Below are 26,057 nucleotides of genomic sequence, written 5' to 3' on the forward strand. Positions count from 1 at the left end.
TCTTTGCTAAGTACTGTCACAGAGACTGATACAACACATAACCGATGTAATCATGATTATTATGGAAATTATCATTCTTTACCTAAAGACGTGCACCGTGACCGCAGGCTTTGAGTAAAACATTCCCGATAAAAGTGAAAGATCTCACATCTGATGATAGTCACTCATGACTTTTACAAATCAAATTATATAAATACATAAGTACATGTAAATCAATGTAATGCTTACTCTTACGGATCCCCCAAGATCGTTGAATCGTTTGCGGCATTGGTTGCTGACACGAACTTCATTGGTCGCCGACGAGACCACCTTGGCTATCTCGGTCCATATCCTCTGATATGCCTTTGGGGTGGGCTTCCCACACCCTCCCTGTGGCAAATCACCCCAGCATGACTTGACCTCCTGCAGGAGGGAGTCATTTGCCTTGTCCGAGAACCTGCTGGCTCCTTTGCGCCCTCCAATGTGCTCTTCTCCCACCTCACTGCTCTCTCCAGCGTCAGTCTCCACAGTGTGCTGTGGTGCCTCCTCTTCTCTCTCCATTATAGGCCAAATTTGGGCAAATATGTGGCTGGTAACAGCTACTTTTTGTTTGCCTACTTGCTGTGAAGCTCTAAAGTCTCCCTCCTTCCTCCCAAAGCAGCCACACCATACCCAGCCACGCTTTCAGTGCCTCTGAGCTCCCTCTCTCTCTGTCTCTTCTTCTGCGCATGTCATGATGACTCTTGACCTCCTGAATCACGGGAATCTAGCGTTGCCATGCCGTTGTTAAGGACGGCCACACTTTACGGCAGAAGGTCAAAAAATGTTACGCTACTGCCCATTTTATATCGCTCACGGTAACGCCCATTTTCAAAAATGGAGACGAGGTGCTTTGAGAATGGGCGAGAAGCCGGCGATCTGCCCACGCCAGAAGGGTGATAAGCACAAAAGTGGAGGTTCTAGCCCTATGTCCCCTAGTTTTAGTTTCCCCTATGAGTGGAAATATCCGCTCTGAATCCACTTTGTCAAGCCCCCTCATTATCTGATAAGTTTCAATAAGATCACATCTCATTTTTCTGAACTCCAGTGTGCATAGGCCCAAACTACTCAACCTATCCTCATAAGTCAACCTTCTCATCTCAGGAATCAACCTAGTGAACCTTCTCTGAACAGCCTCCAATGCAAGTATATCCTTCTTTAAATACGGAGACCAAAACTGTATGCAGTACTCCAGATGTGGCCTCACCAATACCCTGTACAGTTGTAGCAGGACTTATCTGCTCTTATACTCTATCCCCCTTGTAATAAAGGCCAACATTCCATTTGCCTTCCTGATTACTTGCTGTACCTGCGTACTAACTTTTTGTGTTTCATGCACAAGGACCCCCGGGTCTCTCTCTACTGCAGCACTTTGCAATTTTTCTCCATTTAAATTATAATTTGCTTATCTATTATTTCTGCCAAAGTGGATAACCTCACATTTTCCCACATTATACTCCATCTGCCTAATTTTTGCCCACTCACTTAGCCTGTCTAAATTCCTTTGCAGATTTTTTGTGTCCTCCTCACAATTTGCTTTCCCTTTCATAAAACCATGCTGTCTCTGCTTGATTGAATCGTGCGTTTCCAAATGTTCCGCTACTGCTTCCTTAATAATGGATGACAGATGTTACGCTAACTGGTCTATAATTTCCTGCTTTTTGTCTGCCTCCTTTTTTAAAGTGAGTTGTTCTTACATTGAACAACTTCTCCTTTCACTCCACTCACTTCCTCCAAATTAAAGGTGTTGCGATGAGAACCCAGTTGGGTCCTAGCTATGCCTGCCTTTTCGTGGGATATGTGGAACATTCATTGTTCCAGTCCTCAGGTCCCCTCCCTCAGCTCTTTTTCCAGTACATTGCTGACTGTATTGGTGCCATTTCCTGCTCTCTCATTTGAAAATTTCATTCACTTTGCATCCAATTTCCACCCTTCCCTCACCTTCACATGGTCCATCTCCTACTCTTCCCTTCCCTTCCTCGACTTCTCTGCCTCCATTTCAGGGAATAGGCTATTGACAAACATTCACTACAAGCCTGCTGACTCCCACAGCTACCTGGACTACACTTCCTCCCATCCTGCATCCTGTAAGGCCTCCATTCCATTCTCCCAGTTTCTCCGTCTCCGTCGCATCTGTTCTGACGATGCCATACTAGTGCCTCTGATGTGTCTTCCTTTTTCCTCAACCAAGGATTCCCCTCCACCTTGGTTAACATGGCCCTTGACTGTGTCCGTTTATTTCCCACACCTCTGCTCTCACCCTTTCCCCTCCCTCTCAGAACCACCACAGGGTTCCCCTTGTCCCCACCTTTCACCCCACCAGCCTCCATGTTCAACGGATCATCCTCCACCGTTTCTGCCACCTCCAGCGTGATCCCACCACCAAAACACATCTTCCCGTCCCCTCCCCTCAGCATTCGGAAGGGACTGCTCCCGCCGCGTCATCCTGATCCACTCCTCAATCACCCCCAGCATCCCCTCCCCTTTTCACGGCACCTTCCTATGCAAACGCAGGAGATGCAACACCTGCCCTTTTACCTCCTCCCTTCCCACTGTCCCCTCCTCCCTTCCCACTGTCCAGGCCCCAAACACTTCTTCCAGTTGAAACAGCGATTTACTTGTACTTTTTTCGCTTTAGTATGCTGTATTCGCTTCTCTCGATGTGGTCTCCTCTACATTGGGGAGACCAAACACAGATTGGGTGACCGCTTTGCAGAACACCTCCATTCAGTCCATAAGTGTGACCCTGAGCTTCCGGTTGCCTGTCACTTTAATTCTCCGCTCCACTCCCACTCTGATCTCTCCATCCTCGGCCTCCTACAATATTCCAGTGAAGCTCAACGTAAGCTCGAGGAACAGCACCTCATCTTTCATTTAGGCACTTTACAGCCTTCTGGACTCAACATCGAGTTCAACAATTTCAGACCATAACCTCTGCCCACATTTTTCTCCCTTTTTTTTTCCAACTCCAATCTTTTTTTTCTCTTTCCCATGGCAACTGGTGATGATTCTGTCATTCACACCCCATGTGGACTCACCTTTTGTTTATTAACTTGTCCCATACCATCTCATTTTTGCCCATCATCCCTTTTGTCTTTTAATCTCTTCTGCCTTTCACCCTATCACAGACCTTCCATTTTGTTCCTTCCTCCCCTCCCCCTTTCACTGCACCTGCACTTTCTTAAGAATCTGTTACATCTCAAACTTTACCAGTTCTGACAAATGGTCTCACACCTGAAACGTTAACTCTGTTTCTCTGCACAGATGCTGGTTGACCTGCTGAGATTTATAGCATTTTCTGTTATTATCTTTGTACGTTTACCACCAAGAGTTCAAAATAGTCACAGATAGACATCATGTTAATGCTAACACTTCATAAATCTAGCTGCTCTGTAAGAATCTTGGGGTAAAATTTAACTTTGGTGAGTACGAATAATAGCAACAACACCTGATGGCCAAATCCACAGAATAATGAGTTGACCATTTATACAGAGTCATCTTATTTTTCTGTAGATTTGGCCATCAGGTGATGATGGTATTTTTGGTAGTAGCAACCATATGTGCTTTGTGGGTACAGAAACAAAGAAAGTAGGTGCAGGAGTAGGCCATTCGGCCCTTCAAGCCTGCATCACCATTCAATATGATCATGGCTGATCATGCAACTTCAGTACCCCATTCCTGCTTTCTCTCCATACCCCTTAATCCCTTTAGCCATAAGGGCCACATCTAACTCCCTTTTGAATATATCCAACGAACTGGCTTCAACAACTTTCTGTGGTAGAGAATTCACAGGTTCACAACTCTCGGTGAGTGAAGAAATTTCTCCTCATCTCGGTCTTAAATAGCTTACCCATTATCCTTAGACTGTGATCCCTGGTTCTGGACTTCCCCAACATCAGGAACATTCTTCCTGCATCTAACCTGTTCAATCCTGTCAGAATTTTATATGTTTCTATGAGATCCCCTCTCATTCTTCTAAATTCCAGTGAATATAAGCCTAGTCGATCCAGTCTTTCTTCATGTGTCAGTCCTGCCATCCCGGGAATCAGTCTGGTGAACCTTCGCTGCACTCCCTCAATAGCAAGAATGTCCTTCCACAGATTAGGAGACCAAAACTGCACACAATACTCAAGGTGTGGTCTCACCAAGGCCCAGTACAACTGCAGTAAGACCTCCTTGCTCCTATACTCAAACCCCCTCGCTATGAAGGCCAACATGCCATTTGCTTGCTGTACCTGCATGCCTACGTTCAATGACTGATGTACCATGACACCCAGGTCTCATTGCCCCTCCTCTTTTACTAATCTGTCACCATTCAGATAATAATCTGCCTTCCTTTTTTTTCAACCAAAGCGGATAACCTCACACTTATCCACATGATACTGCATCTGCCATGCATTTGCCCATTCATCTCACCTGTCCAAGTCCTTCTGCAGCCTCCTAGCATCCTCCTTGCAGCTCGCACTGCCACCCAGCTTAGTGTCATCTGCAAACTTGGAGATATTACATTCAATTCCTTTGTCTAAATCATTAATGTATATTGTAAATAGCACTGAACCTTGCGGCACCCCACTTGTCACTGCCTGCCATTCAGAAAAGGACCCGTTTATTCCTACTCTTTGCTTCCTGTCTGCCAACCAGTTCTCTATCCACGTCAATACATTACCCTCAATACCATGTGCTTTAATTTTGCACACTAATTTCTTGTATGGGACCTTTTCAAAAGCCTTTTGAAAGTCCAAATACACCACATCCACTGGTTCTCCCTTGTCCACGCTACTAGTTACATCCTCAAAAAAATCTAGAATGGAAAGATATTGGATTTTTTAAATCCTGAAATAGATAAGACCAGGGATACCTTAGAGCAGATATTTTAAGCAGGCAGTTTTGTAAAATAATTAATAGCCAATAGTTGCAGTTGCTTGTAGTTGGAGAGTGACACAGTTAATTCAGAAACTAGGGTCCTGAACTTAAGGAAAGGTAACTTCGATGGTTTGAGGCATGAATTGGCTAGAGTAGACTGGCAAATGATACTTAAAGGGTTGACGGTGGATAGACAATGGCAAAACATTTAAAGATCACATGGACGAACTTCAGCAATTGTACATCCCTGTCTGGAGTAAAAATAAAACGGGGAAGGTAGCTTACCGTGGCTAACAATGGAAATTAAGGATAGTATTAAATCCAAGGAAGAGGCATATACATTGGCCAGAAAAAGCAGCAAACCTGAGGACTGGGAGAATTTTATAATACAGCAGAGGAGGACTAAGGGTTTAATTAGGAGGGGGAAAATAGAGTATGAGAGGAAGCTTGCTGGGAACATAAAAACTGACTGCAAAAGCTTCTATAGATATGTGAAGAGAAAAAGATTAGTGAAGACAAACGTAGGTCCCTTGAAGTCAGATTCAGGCAAATTTATAATGGGGAACAAAGAAATAGCAGACCAGTTAAACAAATACTTTGGTTCTATCTTCACGAAGGAAAACACAAATAACCTTCCGGAAATATCAAGGGACCGAGGGTCTAGTGAGAAGGAGGAAGTGAAGGAAATCCTTATTAGACAGGAAATTGGGTTAGGGAAATTGATGGGATTGAAGGCCGATAAATCCCCGGAGCCTGATCGTCTGCATCCCAGAGTACTTAAGGAAGTAGCTCTAGAAATAGTGGATGCATTGGTGATCATTTTCCAACAGTTTATCGACTCTGGATCGGTTCCTATGGACTGGAGGATAGCTAATGTAACACCACTTTTTAAGAAGGGAGGCAGAGAGAAGGCGGGTAATTATAGACCGGTTAGCCTGACATCAGTCGTGGGGGAAATATTGGAATCAATTATTAAAGATGAAATAGCAGCACATTTGGAAAGCAGTTACGGGATCGGTCCAAGTCAGCATGGATTTATGAAAGGGAAATCCCACACAGACAAATCTTCTCAAATTTTTTGAGGATGTAAATGGTAGAGTGGACAAGGGAAAACCAGTGGATGTGGTGTATTTGGACTTTCAAAAGGCTTTTGACAAGTTCCCACACAAGAGATTGGTGTGCAAAATTAAAGCACTTGGTATTGGGGGTAATGTACTGACGTGGATAGAGACCTGGTTGGCAGACAGGAAGCATAGAGCCGGAATAAATGGGTCCTTTTCAGAATGGCAGGCAGTGACTAGTGGGGTGCCGCAGGGCTCAGTGCTGGGACCGCAGCTCTTTACAATATACATTAATGATTTGGATGAAGGAATTGAGTGTAATATCTCCAAGTTTGCAGATGACACTAAGCTGGGTGGCAGTGTGAGCTGTGAGGAGGATGCTAAAAGGCTGCAGGGTGACTTGGACAGGTTAGGTGAATAGGCAAATGCATGGCAGATGCAGTATAATGTGGATAAATGTGAGGTTATCCACTTTGGTGGCACAAACACAAAGGCAGAATATTATTTGAATGGCGGCAGATTAGGAAAAGGGGGAGGTGTAACGAGACCTGGGTGTCATGGTACATCAGTCATTGAAAGTTGGCATGCAGGTACAGCAGGCAGTGAAGAAGGCAAATGTTATGTTGGCCTTCATAGCTAGGGGATTTGTGTATCGGAGCAGGGAGGTCTTACTGCAGTTGTACAGGGCCTTAGTGAGGCCTCACCTGGAATATTGTGTTCAGTTTTGGTCTCCCAATCTGAGGAAGGACATTCTTGCTATTGAGGGAATGCAGCGAAGGTTCACCAGACTGATTCCCGGATGGCAGGACTGACATATGAGGAGAGACTGGATCGTTTATTCACTGGAGTTTAGAAGGATGAGAGGGGATCTGATAGAAACATATAAGATTCTGACGGGACTGGACAGGTTAGATGCAGGAAGAATGTTCCCGATGTTGGGGAAGTCCAGAACCAGGGGACATAGTCTCAGGATAAGGGGTAAGCCATTTAGGACTGAGATGAGGAAAACTTCTTCACTCGGAGAGTTGTTAACCTGTGGAATTCCCTACCGCAGAGAGTTGTTGATGCCAGCTCATTGGATATATTCAAGAGTGAGTTCGATATGGCCCTTATGGCTAAAGGGATCAAGGGGTATGGAGAGAAAGCAGGAAAGGGGTACTGAGGTGAATGATCAGCCATGATCTTATTGAATGGTGGTGCTAGCCCGAAGGGCTGAAAGGCCTACTCCTGCACCTATTTTCTATGTTTCTAAACAATATTATTCCAATGGATCTCTGTGGCAAAAAGGAATCATAAAGATTTGACCTTGTTTGAAAGACACCATGAAACTATTATACCACAATGATGCTTCTTGGAGAAAAAGCTGTAAAGTGAGTTTTATTTTATTTTTATAAGATGTCATAATTTCAATTGTCATTTAAATTTCACGACAGTATATTTTTTGTTTAAAGTGGAATTTTCAATAATGTGTTTCAGGAACTGCAGTAAAATACATTGCCTTATGAATATTATTCTAGTACCTGTAATCTAGGCTGAATCGACAGAAAACAGTCACTAAAATCAATTTGAGTTTTAGCAGCACTGCATGACACTGAATAGTAATCTGCTCCCTTTATATTTGGAGATCCAAATCCTTGCAGTTGTCTATGTGATGTAATTGGCATCACGGAGACATGGCTCCAGGGTGACCAAGGCTGGGAACTCAACATCCAGGGGTATTCAACATTTAGGAAGGATAGGCAGAGAGGAAAAGGAGGCAGGGTGGCGTTGCTGGTTAAAGAGGAAATTAATGCAATAGTAAGGAGGGACATTAGCCTGGATGATGTGGAATCGGTATGGGTGGAGCTGCGGAATTCCAAAGGGCAGAAAACGCTCGTGGGAGTTGTGTACAGACCACCGAACAGTAGTAGTGAGGTTGGGGACAGCATCAAACAGAAATAAGGGATGTGTGCAATAAAGGCACAGCAGTTATCATGGGCGACTTTAATCTACATATTGATTGGGCTAACCAAACTGGTAGCAATGCGGTGGAGGAGGATTTTCTGGAGTGTATTAGGGATGGTTTTCTAGACCAATATGTCAAGGAACCAACTAGAGAGCTGGTCATTCTAGACTGGGTGATGTGTAAGGAGAAGGGACTAATTAGCAATCTTGTTGTGCGAGGTCCCTTGGGGAAGAGTGACCATAATATGGGAGAATTCTTTATTAAGATGGAGAGTGACACAGTTAATTCGGAAACTAGGGTCCTGAACTTAAGGAAAGGTAACTTCGACGGTATGAGGCATGAATTGGCTAGAATAGACTGGCAAAGAATACTTAAAGGATTGACGGTGGATAAGCAATGGCAAACATTTAAAGATCACATGGATGAACTTCAGCAATTGTACATCCCTGTCTGGAGTAAAAATAAAACTGGGAAGGTGGCTCAACCGTGGCTAACAAGGGAAATTAAGGATCGTATTAAAACCAAGGAAGAGGCATATAAATTGTCCAGAAAAGCAACAAACCTGAGGACTGGGAGAAATTTAGAATTCAACAGAGGAGGACTAAGGGTTTAATTAAGAGGGGGAAAGTAGAGTACGAGAGGAAGCTTGCAGGGAACATAAAAACTGACTGCAAAAACTTCTATAAATATGTGAAGAGAAAAAGATTAGTAAAGACAAACATAGGTCCCTTGCAGTTGGATTCAGGTGAATTTATAATGGGGAACAAAGAAATGGCAGACCAATTGAACAAATACTTCGGTTCTGTCTTCATGAAGGAAGACACAAATAACCTTCCGAATGTACTAGGGGACAGTGGGTCTAGTGAGAAGGAGGAACTGAAGGATATCCTTATTAGGCGGGAAATTGTGTTCAGGAAATTGAAGGGATTGAAGGCCGATAAATCCCCGGCGCCCGATGGTCTACATCCCAGAGTACTTAAGAAAGTGGCCCTAGAAATAGTGGATGCATTGGTGATCATTTTCCAACAGTCTATCGACTCTGGATCAGTTCCTATGGACTGGAGGATAGTTAATGTAACACCACTTATTAAAAAAGGAGGGAGAGAGAAAACAGGTCATTATAAACCGGTTAGCCTGACATCAGTAGTGGGGAAAATATTGGAATCAATCATTAAGGATGAAATAGCAACGCATTTGGAAAACAGTGACAGGATCGGTCTAAGTCAGCATGGATTTATGAAAGGGAAATCATGCTTGACGAATCTTCTGGAATTTTTTGAGGATATAACTCGCAGAGTGGACAAGGGAGAACCAGTGGATGTGCTGTATTTGGACTTTCAAAAGGTTTTTGACAAGGTCCCGCACAAGAGATTGGTGTGCAAAATCAAAGTGCATGGTTTTGAAGGTAATGTACTGACGTGGATAGAGAACTAGTTGGCAGACAGGAAGCAGAGAATCGGGATAAATGGGTCCTTTTCAGAATGGCAGACAGTGACTAGTGGAGTGCTGCAGGGCTCAGTGCTGGGACCCCAGCACTTTACAATATACATTAATGATTTAGATGAAGGAATTGAGTCTAGTATCTCCAAGTTTGCAGACGACACTAAACTGGGTGGCGGTGTGAGCTGTGAGGAGGATGCTAAGAGGCTGCAGGGTGACTTGGACAGGTTAGGTGAGTGGGCAAATGCATGGCAGATGCAGTATAATGTGGATAAATGTGAGGTTATCCATTTTGGGGGTAAAAACACGAAGGCAAAATATTATCTGAATGGCGGCAGATTAGGAAAAGGGAAGGTGCAACGAGACCTGGGTGCCATGGTTTATTAGTCATTGAAAGTTGGCATGCAGGTACAGCAGGCGGTGAAGAAGGCAAATTGTATGTTGGCCTTCATAGCTAGGGGATTTGAGTATAGGAGCAGGGAGGTCTTACTGCAGTTGTACAAGGCCTTAGTGAGGCCTCACCTGGAATATTGTGTTCGGTTTTGGTCTCCTAATCTGAGGAAGGATGTTATTGCTATTGAGGGAGTACAGCGAAGGTTCACCAGACTGATTCCAGGGATGGCTGGACTGTCATATGAGGAGAGACTGGATCAACTGGGCCTTTATTCACTGGAGTTTGGAAGGATGAGAGGGGATCTCATAGAAACGTATAAGATTGTGACGGGACTGGACAGATTAGATGTGGGAAGAATGTTCCTGATGTTGGGGAAGTCCAGAACCAGGGGACATAGTCTTAGGATAAGGGGTAGGCCATTTAGGACTGAGTTGAGGAGAAACTTCTTCACTCAGAGAGTTGTTAACCTGTGGAATTCCCTGCTGCAAAAAGTTGTTGATGACAGTTCATTGGATATATTCAAGAGGGAGTTAGATATGGCCCTTTTGGCTAAGGGGATCAAGGGGTATGGAGAGAAAGCAGGAAAGGGGTACTGAGGGAATGATCAGCCATGATCTTATTGAATGGCGGTGTAGGCTCGAAGGGCCAAATGGCCTACTCCTGCACCTATTTTCTATGTTTCTGTGTTTCTATGAGCTTTGAGAAATTTGCTGTGCTTTGACGTATTTCTAGTTGTGCCTTACTAGTGAGTATGAAAGCCTCTGCTGGAACTTATATTGCTCACAGCATTTTAAAACCTCAAAATGTTTTTATTGCAGGTGTGGGGGTGGGTGGAGGCAAGAGTGATTTAGGGGAGAATTGTTTATTCTCATAATTTTTCTTTCATTGAGTATTTCTAAATTTAATTTCCAAATGCATGGATGTTTGTCCCTGTTTCAGCTTGCTATTGTTGAAACCAATCAAGAAGCTTACATGGGACTTTCAGATAATAATGACACAATTTGCTCTCTGTAGGATGCAATGAGGAGCCCAGAGAAGCGTTCTGCTCTGCCCAGACCTTCTTCAATCCTGTCCACTCGCCGGGCTCCACCAGAAGAAAAAGATTTCATTCCAGCTACAAGCCCAGTTTATTCTGCACCAAGACGACCAACAAGTTAGTTTTGTACTTATTTTTGAAAACATAGGGATAACTAATTTTGAACAATATACCCCATAATATCGAGTTTTCGATCATATGAGATATAAGCATTGTGAAGGAAAGTCAAAAAAGTGTTTACATTGCATTTTCTTTGCTGAATTAGGACATGATGCATACAATGTCAAAATTATTCTAGACATGCAACCTGCTCAGTATTTTATCAATACAATTATTTACAACAGTGACTACACTCCAAAAGTACTTCATTGACTGTAAAGCACTTTGAGATGTCCGGTGGTCTGTTTTTCTTTCTTTCTTTATAATTATTTGTAGATAATTAATGTAGAGGAAAGCCAAACATAGTTCAGTTTCAAGACCTAACCAATTTGCTGGAGTCCTTTGACGATGTAATGAGCAGGGTGGATAAAGGGGAACCAGTCGATGTGGTGTATGTGGATTTCCAGAAAGCATTCGATAAGATGCCACACAAAAGGTTATTGCACAAAATAAGAGCTCACGGGGTTGGGTAACACTTTCGCGTGGATAAAGGATTGGCTGACTAACAGAAAACAGAGAGTCAAGATAAATGGGTCATTTTCAGGTTGGAAAACTGTAACTAGTGGGGTGCCACAGGGATCAATGCTGGGGCCTCAACTATTTATAATTTATATTAATGACTTGGATGAAGGGACCAAGTGTAATGTAGCCAAATTTGCTGATGATACAAAGATAGGTGGGAAAGCAAGTTGTGAGGAAGATGCTAATAATCTACAAAGGGATATAGATAGGCTCAGTGAGTAGGCAAAAATTTGGCAGTTGGAGTATAATGTGGGAAAATGTGAGGTTATCCACTTTGGTAGAAAAAATAAAAAAGCAAATTATTATTTAAATGGGGAGAGATTACAAAATGCTGCAGTACAGAGGAATCTGGGGGTCCTTGTACATGAAACACACAAAGATAGCATGCAGGTACGGCAAGTAATCAGGAAGGCAAATGGAATGTTGGCCTTTATTGCAAGGGGGATGGAGTATAAAAGCAGGGAAGGCCTGTTCCAATTGTACAGGGCATTGGTAAGACCACACCTAGAGTACTGCGTACAATTTTGGTCTCCTTATTTGAGGAGGGATAAACTTATATTCGAGGCAGTTCAGAGAAGATTCACAAGGTTGATTTCTGAGATGAAGAGGTTGTCATATGAAGAAAGGTTGAGCAGGTTGGGCCTATATTCATTGGAGTTTAGAAGAATGAGAGATGATCTTATTAAAACATAAGATTCTGAGGGGTCGTGACAGGATAGATGCAGAGAGGATGTTTCCCCTCATGAGGGAATCTAGAACTAGGGGGCATAGTTTCAGAATAAGAGGTCGGCCATTTAAGACAGAAATGAGGGGGAATTTCTTCTCTCAGAGGGTCATGAATGTTTGGAATTCTTTACCCCAGGGAACTGTGGTGATTGGGTCTTTGAATACATTTAAGGTGGAGATAGACAGATTTTTGAATGATAAGGAAGTCAAGGGTTATGGGGAGCAGGCAGGGAAGTGGAGTTGAGGCCAGAATCAGATCAGTCATGATCTTATTGAATGGCGGAGCAGGCTCGAGGGGCCTAATGGCCTACTCCTGCTCCTATTCCTTATGTTCTTATGACCAATATCACATATATATTTTTACCTCCCTTCAAGGATGGTTATTTGGTTAATTATGCTTATTTCAATTATTAATAAAACTACCCAGGGCATCTTTTAATGGTCTTTAATTCAACTAGACCAAATGGCAATAAGTATAAAATTATAAAATATAATCACTGAATGTTGTTTTTAAAAAAAACGTGTTTTCATATTGGTCTATTTTAATCAGTTCAATGCCCTAATCTTTACTTTAGCTACCATTGTATTTTATCATTGTCAATAGCAAATCAAGCTTCTATTTGCTATAGTTAACATAGATAGTCATAAAATCCGTAGCTTAAAAACAAATAATTTTTTGATGTGATCTAAGGGATGCAATCCTTTTTGATATTTACGGGGAAGCATTGAAGGTGACTGATGGGGCGCGGAGGGAAATCTGACAAGGTCAGGGACGCAGAGTCCTGCTGAACTTAACAGCAGTTCCTCATTATCATTTTTAGTGCCATTTCCTGCCTGGCAGCCAATCAAAATGACAGCCTGGCCAGCGGCCGGGAGGGAAAGCCAGCGGCAGGCGGCCACAGCCAGGGACCCATGGAGACGGAACCCGGCAATCAGGAGGGGGAAGATGGTCGACGATTGGGGGGGGTGGAGAAGAGAGGACATTGTGGCAGACATCACACTCCTCCTGGCCCACAAGGAGTGCTGAGAAAATCACTTGCCTTGTGGAGTCGGTAGTTCCTGCCTCCTTTCGCCTGGGAAACCCGCACAGCAGCAGTGACTATTAAATTGGGCTCCCAGTTGCTTTGTGGGAGCCTGATTTTATATTATAGAAGTTTCCCGTTTCTCCATGGCGGCACACTCGAACGCCACAACAACCACTAATGTAAAAATGGCATGCCTTGTTAAGGTCACGTTTCGCACAGTTGACCGTTTAATCCCATCTCCCCTCTCCCACCTGTTGTGGGGGATAATATTGAGGCCAATTAAGTTATGCTCCAGGTCTGTGTGACCCTCATTAAAATTGTGTAATTATTAAAATGAAATCCTGTAGTGAATATTACGACTTTAGTCAAGCTCTGCGGTCATCATACACCTTTAGTGTTAGGGAATGAAGCTGGGCAAGTGGAAGGAGTAGCACTGGGGGAGCATTTTTGTGGCAGTAATTATAATTCAGTTTTTGCATAATTATGGATAAGGACAGAAAAAACAGTGGTGTTCCACAGGACTCAGTACTCAGTCCCTTATTTTTGTAGAACCTGCATAATAATGATTTGGACTTAAATGTAGGGGGCATGATAAAGAAATTTGCAGGTTATTCAAAAATTGGTCGTGTGGTTGACAGTGAGGCAGAAAGCTCCAGACTGCAGGAAGATATCGATGAACTGGTCAGTTAGCTAGAAAAGTGGCAAATGGAATGCAATCCAGAAAAGTGTGAGGTAATGCATTTGGGGAGGAGCAACAAGGCAAGGGAACACACAATAAATGGGAGGATACTGAGAGGTGTGGAGAGGTATATGTCCACAGATCCTTAAAGGTAGCAGGACAGATGGATAAGGTAGTTAAAAAGGCATACGGAATGCTTTCCTTTATTAGCCAAGGCATAAACACAAAAGCAAGGACGTGATGCTGGAACTGTATACAACATTAGTTAGGCCACAGCTAGAGTACTGCGTGCAGTTCTGGTCACCGCATTACAGGAAGGATGTGATTGCACGAGAAAGGGTGCAGAGGAGATTTATGAGGATGTTGCCAGGACTGGAAAACTTTAGCTATGAGGTAAGATTGGATAGGCTGGGGTTGTTTTCCTTGAAACAGAGGAGGCTGTGGGGAGATTTAATTGAGGTGTATAAAATTATGAGGGCCTAAATAACGAAGGAGCTATTTCCCTTAGCAGAGGGGTCAACAACCAGGAGGCATAGATTTAAAATAGTTCATAGAAGGATTAGAGGAGAGATGAGGAAACATTTCTTTACACAGAGGGTGGTGGGAGTCTGGAACTCACTGCCTGAAAGGTGGTAGAGGCAGAATCACATTTAAAAAGTACAGGTACTTGTGTTAAGTATGTAATAACTCGATAGACTGAAGACTGTAAACTAACACAGGTACAAACCTGGCTCTGTTTTATTAGGGCCCAAAGTGATTACATTACATGATGGCTTGCCTTTTATACCTGGGCCGCACACACATGCGTACAGCCCAATGACCTCCGACAGTGATGCCACCTGGTGGCTAGTAACCTCAAGCATACATACATGACAATATCCCTCTTTAAGATATTAGCAATAGTCTTTTTACAAATTGAGACGGTCTGGGGCTTTCCGCTCCCGAGTTGATCGTCTCAGTTCAACTCCAGCCTTGGGTGAGCGTTCTGAGTCTGTTATGACTGGGTGCTGGGTAGCCGATCTGATGCGAGTGGCAATGACCATGTCAGGGATTGAAAGTCCAGATTCATTGATGACAGCGGAATCCTCTGATGACTGAGGGTAGGTTGGTTGGTCACTGATTGTGTCTTCCTCAGACTGTTCCGGTTCATCTGTGTGCCTCAGCTTTATCTGATCAACATGTTTCCTACATGTTTGCCCATTCTTGAGCTTGACGATCAACACTCTGTTACTCTCCTTGACCATAACAGTACCAGCGATGCACTTAGGACCTTGCCCATAATTTAGTACATACACAGAAATGTCGCGTGACACAGCAACGCAATCATGATACCACTGCTGACTTTGACGTCTGTATTCAACATGATCGTTCAAGTCAGGGTGGACAAGTGAGACCTCTCCATTAATAGTTCAGCAGGGGGGACCTCGGTAAGCGTATGGGGTCTTGTCCTGTAACTAAGCAATGTGCATGACAAGCGAGTCTGTAGTGAACCTTGAGTTACACGTTTCATACTCTGCTTGATGGTTTGGGCAGCACGCTCTGCTTGATCATTAGATGCGGGTTTGAATGGTGCTGACCTCACATGTTTGATACCATTGAGTTTCATGAACTCTTGAAACTTCAGACTAGTGAAGCAAGGTCAGTTGTCGTTTACAACGATGTCAGGCAGACCATGAGTGACAAATATGATACGAAGGCTCTCAATGGTAGCTATGGATGTACTGGATGACATGGTTATACACTCTATCCACTTGGAATATGCATCCACCACAACTAAAAACATCTTTCCCAGGAAGGGACCTGCAAAGTCGATGTAGATCCTGGACCATGGTTTAGATGGCCACAACCACAGACTCAGCGGCGATTCCGCTGATGCTTTACTTAGCTACATGCAAGTGTTGCACTGATGCACACATGATTCCAGATCAGAGTCAATTCCAGGCCACCATACATGAAATCTGACAATGGCTTTCATCATGACAGTACCAGGACGAGTTATATGTAGATCATGTACAAATTTCTCTCTGCCTTTCTTAGGCATAACAACACGATTATGCCACAGTAAACAATCTGACTGAATGGATATTTCGTCTTTGCAACGGTTGTAAGGTTTGGTCTCATCACCCATTTGCTTCGGTAGAACAAACCAATCACCACTAAGGACACGACGTTTCACAACCGATAATATCGGGTCCTGGCTGGTCGAGGTCTTAACTTGTTGAGCCATGACTGGGGTTTCTTCACTTTCAAAAGCATCCATAACTAACAGTAGGTCTGCAGGTTGTGGCGTCTCCACCTCCAGTGTGGGCAACGGCAGACGGCTCAATGCATTGGCACAATTCTCGGTGCCAGGTCTATGACGAATGACATAATCATAGGCAGATAATGTCAGCGCCCACCTCTGGATGCGGGACAATGCATTGGTATTTATACCTTTGTTTTCCGATAAAAATGAAATGAGTGGCTTGTGATCTGTTTCCAGTTAAAACCGAAGACCAAACAGGTACTGATGCATCTTTTTTACCCCATACACACAGGCTAATGCTTCTTTTTCTACCATGCTGTTGGCTCTTTCCGCCTTTGACAAACTTCAAACTTTTAGAAGCATATGCAACAGGTTGTAGGTTACCCGATTCATTTGCTTGTTGGAGCACGCAACCAACTCCATATGACGAAGCATCACAGGCCAATATTAGATGCTTACACGGATCATAATGTACCAGCAGCTTGTTAGAGCAAAGCAGATTAGTAACTTTCTCAAAAGCTCTATCTTGAGATGCACCCCAAACCCAGTTGTCGCCTTTTCTTAGCAGCAAGTGCAGTGGCTCTAATGAAGTGCTCAATCTTGATAGGAAATTACCGAAGTAGTTGAGTAGACCAAGGAATGAACGCAGCTCCGTCACATTCTGGGGCTTGGGTGCATTTTTGATTGCCTTGGTTTTCGAGTCCGTAGGCCTGATGCTGTCAGCAACAATTCTCCTCCCCAGGAATTCGACTTCCGGTGCCATGAAGACGCACTTCGAATGTTTCAGTCTGAGTCCCACTTTGTCTGGACGATGTAGAACCTCTTCCAGGTTATTCAGATGTTCAGCGGTGTCACGACCTGTGACCAGGATGTCATCTTGGAAAACGACGGTTCTAGGGACAGACTTCAGTAGACTCTCCATGTTCCTCTGAAATATGGCTGCAGCCGAGCTAATTCCAAAAGGACACCTGTTGTAGATAAACAGCCCTTTGAGTGTTGATGCACGTAAGTTTCTTTGACATCTCGACCAGCTCCTGTGTCACGTAGGCCAACGTCAGATCCAGTTTAGTGAATGACCTCCCCCCAACTAGCGTTGCAAACAGGTCATCAGTCTTGGGTAACGGGTATTGATCCTGTTTCGAAACTCGGTTGATCGTAACCTTGTAGTCTCCACAAATCCTGACAGTGCCATCACTCTTCAACACAGGAACAATGGAGATGTCCCATTCGTTAAATTCGACCGGTGATATGACCCCTTCATGCTGGAGTCTGTCCAGTTCGATTTCTACCATCTCCCTCATCATATACGGAACCACCCGAGCTTTATGAAGGATGGGTCTTGCATCCGAGTCCACAGGGATCTGCACCTTGGCTCCCGTGAAATTGTCGATGCCTGGTTCAATCAGCGAGAGGAACTTGTTCAGCACTTGAGCACATGGAGTATCATCCACCGATGACAGCGCTTTGATATCATTCCAATTCCATTTGATATTTTTCAAGTCAATTCCTGCCCAACAGCGTTGGACTATTGCCTGGAACAATCCATAACGGTAAATCATGAACCGCACCATCATACAACACCTTGACTACTGCAGTGCCAATCACCGTTATGAGTTCTTTCATGTACATACGCAACTTGGCATTGACTGGACTCAGCTTAGGCCCCTCAGCCTTGGTATCCCACAGTTTGTCGAATATCCTCTGGCTCAATATTAATTGACTTGCACCCATGTCCAATTCCATCGGTACCAGCACACCGTTAAGTTTCACATTAATCATATTTGTTAGGAACGAATACAGTCCATACACTTCCTCCTCTGGTATCTCGAATTGCACATCCGGATCCACGCTATACTGGTCATCATCCTCTGCGTGATGTGTAGTAGCACGCTTGCTCAGTTGCGGACACATACTCTGGAGATGCCCCAGTCTCGAACAGCCTTTACAAATGTACTGTTTAAACCGACACTGATGAGGCCGATGATTGCCCCCACAACGCCAACATGGTGAAATCGGATTCATTCCCATTGGCAGCCACAGGTTTCGCATACACAGTTGAGTAGGCCCTGCCATATGCAGCTCTGCCAAACGACGATACAATCTTGTTTACAGCACTTGCCGAGTTCCGATTTTTCAATGATATCTGCTTTAAGTTTTTATCCGTCGTCATGTGTGCCTTGGCAATCGTGATGGCCTTGCTCAAATCCAGCGTCTCCGCCGCCAGTAGCTTACGCAGGATGACCTCGTGGTTGATGCCGATTACAAAGAAGTCCCACAGCATATCTCCCAACGCATTTTCGAACTTACACGGTCCAGCTAGACGTCTTAGGTCAGCAACGAATTCCGACACATCCTGGCCCTCAGAATGAACGTGCTTGTGGAATCAATATCGGGAGATGATGATGCCTTCTTCTGGTTTGAAATGGTCACGTACCAGAGCACACAATGTTTCATAGTCCTTGTCCGTTGGACTTGCAGGCAAGAAAAGATTGTTTTGAGTCCATAGATTTTTGGAGCGCAAACCGTGAGGAAGACCGCCCTGCGCCTAACTGCGTCAGTGGGTTCCTCCATTTTATTGGCCATGAAGTATTGGTCCAGGCGAGCTACAAAATCTGCCCAGTCCTCTCCCTCCACAAATCTTTCCAGATTCTAATTGTGCTCATTTTTGCATGCGAAGGTTCTTAAGTTACCTCGTTGCCAAATGTTATGTATGTAATAACTCGATAGACTGAATACTGTAAACTAACACAGGTACAAACCTGGCTCTGATTTATTAGGGCCCAAAGTGATTACATTACATAATGGCTTGCCTTTTACACCTGGGCTGCACACACGTGCGTACAGCCCAATGACCTCCGACAGCGGCGCCACCTGGTGGCTAGTAACCTCAAGCATACATACATGACAACTTTGATGTGCACTACAGGGCTACGGACCTCGTGCTGGAGGGTGGGATTAGGCTGGGTAAATATTTTTCAACTGGCATGGATGAGCCGAATGGCCCCCTGTGCCGTAATTTTCTATGATTCTCTGATCTTGCTGGTAAAACATGGGCACATTGGAAATGCTGGAATTACCCATGTAGAATTCTTAAAGCGTGATCACAGTTTGAGTTGTTGATAAAGTGTTTGTTTTGTTTGTACTCGCAATTACATTTTGCTGAGTTTGAAGTTACGCATTAGTTGGCTATGCTGGGTAGCCTGTTGCTTTTGCACTTTCAAGTTCCCACACCCCGTTACTGCTCTGCTTTTAAATAGAACCATAGAAAGTGGTGAGGATGGGAATCCCATTCACTGCATGATTTAGATGAGAAAGACGAGTTCGTTAAAGGTCAACAAATGCAGGAGCAAGGACATTGGACCAGTCACTGCCCCATACCTCATATTTATAGAACCCCTCCATATGTACCTGGATATGTCAGAGCAGACCAGTAATTGCCACCATTGCTTCACAAAACAGGTTACATAATGTTGTATCACCTGCTGCTAGATGGCCTGAAGACAACGGCGTCAAAATTTCTCAGGGATTCCACTGGTTTCGTGCCATAACTATGGTGGCAGGCAGGCAGCCTCCCCAGGAAAATGACAGAGAGCAGGCAGTGCAGTTCCCGGTTGTCTTGTAAGGTGCAGGGTCTTAATTGAGGCAAAGGACAGCAAGGGAATGCATCCAGGTTTGGGTACTCCCTACGCCAGGAGTTCCTGCTGCTATTTTGACTATCCATTTAACCGCAAACTGCAACTCCTTATGAAGTACTGCCTCACTGGATTTTATGCTTTTTAACCAAACCCTCAGGACATGCGTTCCATGTGCCAGGAGCTTATTCAAATTAGGAGACAGGACCCCTTTTGCAAAATTTGCAGTGATCCACTTTCTGAGCTGCTGACACTTAGCTGGAATTATATTTGAGCAGTGTCAAAGCTATCTTGCTGACCCAGTGAATCCGATCTGGGTGGTGTTCAGTCTTGGGAGAATCTTGTCTGTAAGAGCAAGGCTTGGCTTTGAGCACTAGGCCACCAATTATTCAGGCATCTAACTTTTAAGAACATAAGACATAGGAGCAGGAGTAGGCCATACGGCCCAACGAGCCTACACCGCCATTCAATAAGATCATGGCTGATCATCGACCTCAACTCCACTTTCCCGCCCGATCTCCATATCCTTTGATTCCCCTAGACTCCAAAAATGTCTCTATCTCAGCCTTGAACATATTCAGAATCAGCTTCCACAACCCTCTGGGGCAGAGAATTCCAATGATTCATAACCCTCTCAGTGAAGAAATTCTTCCTCATCTCTGTCTTAAAAGGCCTTCCCCTTATCCTGAGACTGTGACCCCTAGTTCTAGACACCCTAGCCAGGGGAAACAACCTCTCAGCATCTACCCTGTCAATCCCCTTCAGAATCTTGCATGTTTCAATGTGATCACCTCTCATTCTTCTAAATTCTAGAGAGTATAGCCCCATTCTACACAGTCTCTCATCATAAGACAGCCCTCTCATCCCAGGAATCAAGCTAGTGAACCTTGTTGTACCGCCTCCAAGGCAAGTATATTCTACCTTAGATGAGACCAAAACTGTGCACAGTACTCCAAGTGTGGTCTCACCAAGGCCCTGTACAATTGTAGCAAGACTTCCTTATTATACTTCAACCTCCTTGCAATAAAGGACAACATGCCATTTGCCTTCCTTATTGCTTGCTGTACCTGCATGCTAGCTTTCTGTGTTTCTTGCACAAGGCCACCCAAATCTCTCTGAACACCAACATTTAAAAGTTTCTTACCAAGTAAAAAATATTCTGTTTTTCTATTCTTCCTACCAAAGTGAATAACCTCACATTTCCCATCTGCCACTTATTGCTCACTCACCTAGTCTATCTATATCCTTTTATAGATGCTTTGCATTCTCCTCACAGCTTACTGCCACACCTAGCTTTGTATAGTCAGTAAACTTGGATACATTACACCCAATCCCTTCATCTAGGTCATTAAATAGATTGTAAATAGCTGAGTCCCCAGCACTGATCCTTGTGGCAACCCACTAGTTACAGCCTGCCAACCTGAAATAGACCCATCTATCCCTACTCTGTTTTCTGTCCGTTAACCAATCCTCTTTCCATGCTAATACATTACTCCAATCCCATGAGCTCTTATCCTGTGTAATTTCTTTTATGTGGCACCTTATTGAATGCCTTTTGAAAATCCAAACAACTACATCCATTGGTTCCCCTTTATCTACCCTGCTAATTACATTCTCAAAAAACTCTTAATAAATTTGTCAAACACGATTTCCCTTTCATAAAACCATGTTGACTCTGCCTAATCATGTGCCCTGATACCACTTCCTTAACAATGGTTTCCAGCATTTTCCCGACGACTGATGTCAGGCTAACTGGCCTGTAGTCCCGTTTTCTCTCTCCCTCCTTTCTTGAATAGCGGTGTTACATTTGCAGAATCTAGGGAATAACCTCACATTTCCCTACATTATACTCCATCTGCCATCTTACTGCCCACTCACTTAGCCTATTTATATCATTTTGCAAATCCTCTATCCATTTTAATGTATTCAACTTGTGTATATGAACTACTTGGACCTTTAGTGATCTCAATTAGAGAAACACGTACATAACAAAGGACTTTCAGGAATTCCTGCAGGCTAGAGTGCAGGCATGATTTTTTTTGTTTAAATGACTACAAGTTTGTTACCTTGTAGACCTCAGGGCCCAAATTCAAACTGTTGCACTGAGAAAAAGGCTGTTTGTACTCTTTTTAAAAAAAAATGTTAATTCCTCTAATTGTTCGAGATGTTTACGCTTATTTTAAGCAACTCTAGGCATATAGGGCTCAAGTTTCAGCCTGAGTTGCTCCTATTTTTTTTGAGCAACTAGCTTAGAATGGAGCATCTTAGAAATTGCAATTCTCGGCATTTAGTTTGCTCCAATTCTAGTGAGTTAGAATAGTCCCATTTGAGAACAGATTTTTTTTTCAAAAGGGAGAGTGTCCAGCCACTTTCGCCTGTTTTGCAAGTTTAGGCAGCGAAAACTTACTCCAAACTAACTTAGAATGGAGTAAGTGCAGATTTTTGTACGCTCAGAAAAACCTTGCCTACACTTAGAAATCAGGCGTAGAGAATGAGAGATGGGGGGGAGGGAAGTTTACAAACATTAAACACTTCACTTTTACAAATAAAGAGCCATCATCAATAATAAATGATGAATCAATAAATCAACCAATAAATCAATCAAAAAAAATAACAAAAAAAAAATAAATTTTTAAAAATCAATAAATAAAAAATTAAGTTTCTACTCACTGACTGCAGCACCAGGAGCCCTCCAACAGCGTGCTGGGACGGGGTCCCCCCAGTGTCTCTATCTCTGTTTCTGTCAGTGTATCTCTCTGTCTGTCAGTGTCTCTCTGTGTTCCTGACAGCCAGGGGGGAGGGAAGGGGAGGGGAGAGGAGGACGGGGGGGGGAGAGATGGGGAGGGAGGGGAAGAGAGGAGGGGGGAGGAGAGGAGGGGGGAGCAGAGGAGGGAGGGAGGAGGAGAGGAGGGCCGGGGGGAGGCGAGGAGGGGGGAGAGGAGGGGGGAGAGGAGCGAGGGGGGGCTGGCTGAACGGGCCCGGCCGACGAGAGGAAACCAGGCCGAAGACTTCGGGCGGGGCCCGCCCCCAGCAAGATGCTGGGCGGGCAGGCCCCGCCGAGGACGTGGAGGGAGGGGGAATGGCTGAACAGGAGGGGAGGGGGGGAGCGGCAGCAGACCTGAATGGGGGGGGGGCGGAGCGGGAGCTGAATATGAAGAGGAGGGGGGCCCGAGTCCGATCTTCGCCGCCCCAGTGAGCCCATTCGGCCAGGGCTAGGGGCGGCATGCTTCAGTCCCCTCCCACGCAGCCTGGAGCTACTGCGCATGTGCAGAGGTCCCGGCACTGTTTTCAGCGCCGGGACCTGGCGCCGCCCCCCACAGCTTGTGCTGCGCTGCGCCAAGGGCTTGCAACATTCCAGCAGCGGGGAGAATACCGAGGTAAGTTTTAGGCGCACTTTTTCTTCTACAAATTCTAAGCGGGGACGCAAACTTGGGCTCCTAAACTGGATTAGACTAGAACAAATATGTATATGAAGCACATCACTTCAGGTCACATAAATACGTACAAAAGCCTTTTTACATTTAACACAAACTTGGGTTTTTTTAAAGTTATAAATTATTTAATATAGGATACCCCACAAAAGCAACAATGACAGTTCTGCAATGAATAGATCCAAACACAATACAACATCTACAGTGTGCAATATATAATAAAACCTTGAGGTGAAGAAATATTAAATCATGCAGAGACATGGGATAGTCTATAAGTATATCATAAAACATGGTAATAAATTTAGCCATATATAATGCGTGTTTCCACAAATAATTACATTGCTTTGAATTTTACTGTAAGAACTTGCATCCATGAAGCTAGAGTAGGCCCAAAATAGTGCCAAAGAGTTGTAGTGATAACTTATATTTATTCTTTAGTTCCTGCATCATCATTGGGCCTTAGCATATTAAAGTGATTTTCACTCATTTATAGTCAACAGGTGGAAATATGTCTCCCTTAAAGTTGATCCTGTAGGGCCAAAACGGTACACAATATCGTTCAATTCATGATTCAGCACATCTTCGTTGCAGTGTATTAAGATTTATTGTGCCCATCCAAGTTTTTTTTTAAATTATGGTGCTATTTTCAGCAAATTAAATGATAGTTAATTTGAAATAGCTGAAAATGTATACTTTATTTTTCTTTTTAACACACCACATTTTTGTCTTTTTTAATGCAGTCTGAAAAAATTAACTGAAAATAGCACATGGTACACAAATTGCAAGCATAATGATCATTTACATCAAAATACTTTGTAAATCTAACCATATTCATTTCTAATGACTTACTTACCTCAAATGAATGTCTTTATCCATACTCTGTGTCTCCTCTACCCCCTTGTAGCTATAAGGACTGAACCAAGAAATGATCAAAGGGGCCATGGGATGACCAGATCGAGAGCACATGCTAGTGCAGGTAGCCTGTAGTCAGTGGTGGCTCTGCTCCTACTGAACACTTTGAAAAAATTATCAACTATTTTATGCATGACAACCTTGGTGTAACTCAAGTGGAGCATTCAGAACCATGATTAATGGATAATAAAAGTACTCTGCTTTTAAAATTGCCCAGAGCATGAACAGACTTGAAGTGACCTTTCAGAATTTGATCCATAAATCTCTTGTGGACCAAGAAATAATGCCAAAAATCCAATTTTAAAGTATTTTTTGATTTTAATGTTATCAAACTATATATCAGAGTTACTTATTTAATCAATTGATCAATGTTCCATAATAAATTCTGTTCTATGATGTGTTACATTAGTTAATATCATATCTGACCAATTCCTTTACATATACTGGATAATATTTATGCATATAGGTACATATAAAGGCTATACTATCGCTTAAATTTTTTTTTAAATCATGTTTTATATATATTTTCAAGGATCTGAATCAGCTCGCTCCAGGACAGCAAGAAGTGGCACTGCCACACCATCCACTCCTGGATCAACTGCAGTCACACCTGGCACACCACCCAGCTATTCCCGTACACCAGGTACCAGGACCCCTCGCACTCCCGGCACTCCTGGTACACATAAATCTCCCATTCTTGTGCCCACAGAACGGAAAGTGGCAATTATTCGCACTCCTCCAAAATCTCCCCTTACTCCAAAGCAGCTCCGTGTGATCAATCAGCCAATGCCAGATCTGAAAAATATCAAATCCAAAATTGGATCAATTGACAACCTGAAGCATCAACCCAGAGGAGGGCAGGTATGAGACGAGAATATTTGTACTTCCATGAAGTAAGCTATGTGATTTGATGGCAATCATGATCGTATCCATTCAAAGCTTTATTTGAAAAAAAAATTACATCAAAACATGAACCTTAAATCAACAACACTGCACTGTTTTTATTCCTAATAAGGGTGTCCTTTGATTTTAGAGCATTGTACATTATAATACTAGTACCAGACTTACAATTGCATATCTGGTAATAGAAGATGCAATGTCTCGAGTTTATTGCTGAAGGAAACAAGTATTGAGATTTCAACCAGCATTTGTATGAGAATGGGGAAGAAATTAAACTGGAGGGGATTCCATCATCGTCAAAAAAAAGATAGAGCTTTGAAGCTGAACTTGTAGCTTGAAACCCTCATGATAAGTAAAATAATGAGATCTCACAACATGCCCTCGCTCAATGTAATGTTGCAATGCATTGGTTTACGATTATGACTTCTTCCTTAATTACATGACACTTAGAGATTCTGCAGTCTATCAGTGTTAGCACCACCATATTTCATAGCATGTAAGTAGCATGGGGTACTGAACATCAAGATAAGTGGCTGCATAGAGAAGGAAATAATTTAGAGCTTTAGAAAGAATCAAAATAGTTTCTAAATATTTGGTAGCCTTTCTAAAATCTGTAGGGCTGGATTTTTCAGTCCTTTGTGCTCCGGGTTTTTCCCCGGAGCGGCGTGAAAGGCGACGGTGAGGTCTCCTGCGCCCCCTCGCCATCCTCCTGTTGGGTTTTACGGCGGCGCAAGCAGCACCGCCGGGAAGAGCTGCGCTGGATGTGCAACGTCTCTGGTTGCGACAGCGGCAGTAGTTCTGAATCTTGCCTGATCCATCCACCCGGAAGTGCACCCGCAATGACCGCCTGGGAAATCAGAGCGGTCCAGCATAGCCAATGGCACAGAGGAAGGTAAAGTGCTACAAAAGTAAGTGCAAGTGTTTATTCTTTTAACTTTTTTAGCAATTTGAGTTGTGGTGGCGTGGGCAATGTTTTGGGAATGGTTTTGTGGATTTTTTTTTAAGGTTTTCCGCCCCCGCACTGCCCCCGCCCGCCCCCCCACCTTGCGCCATGAAAAGTGCCTTTAGC

At 43.7% G+C, this 26,057-nt stretch overlaps 1 protein-coding gene across 1 annotated transcript in view; it reads left to right on the plus strand.

Annotated features, from left to right (window-relative positions):
- The window catches only part of LOC139259998 (microtubule-associated protein 2-like), a 607,920-nt gene that overhangs the window by 532,420 nt on the left and 49,443 nt on the right, over positions 1-26,057 (plus strand). The window contains exons 15-17 of the mRNA XM_070876037.1: positions 10,736-10,874; positions 24,081-24,152; positions 24,621-24,949. Of these exons, the coding sequence (XP_070732138.1) occupies positions 10,736-10,874; positions 24,081-24,152; positions 24,621-24,949 (540 nt within the window). The remainder of the gene's footprint in view (positions 1-10,735; positions 10,875-24,080; positions 24,153-24,620; positions 24,950-26,057) is intronic.

This window comes from Pristiophorus japonicus, chromosome 3 (assembly GCF_044704955.1).
Source record: "Pristiophorus japonicus isolate sPriJap1 chromosome 3, sPriJap1.hap1, whole genome shotgun sequence".
Taxonomy (NCBI): Eukaryota; Metazoa; Chordata; class Chondrichthyes; family Pristiophoridae; genus Pristiophorus; species Pristiophorus japonicus.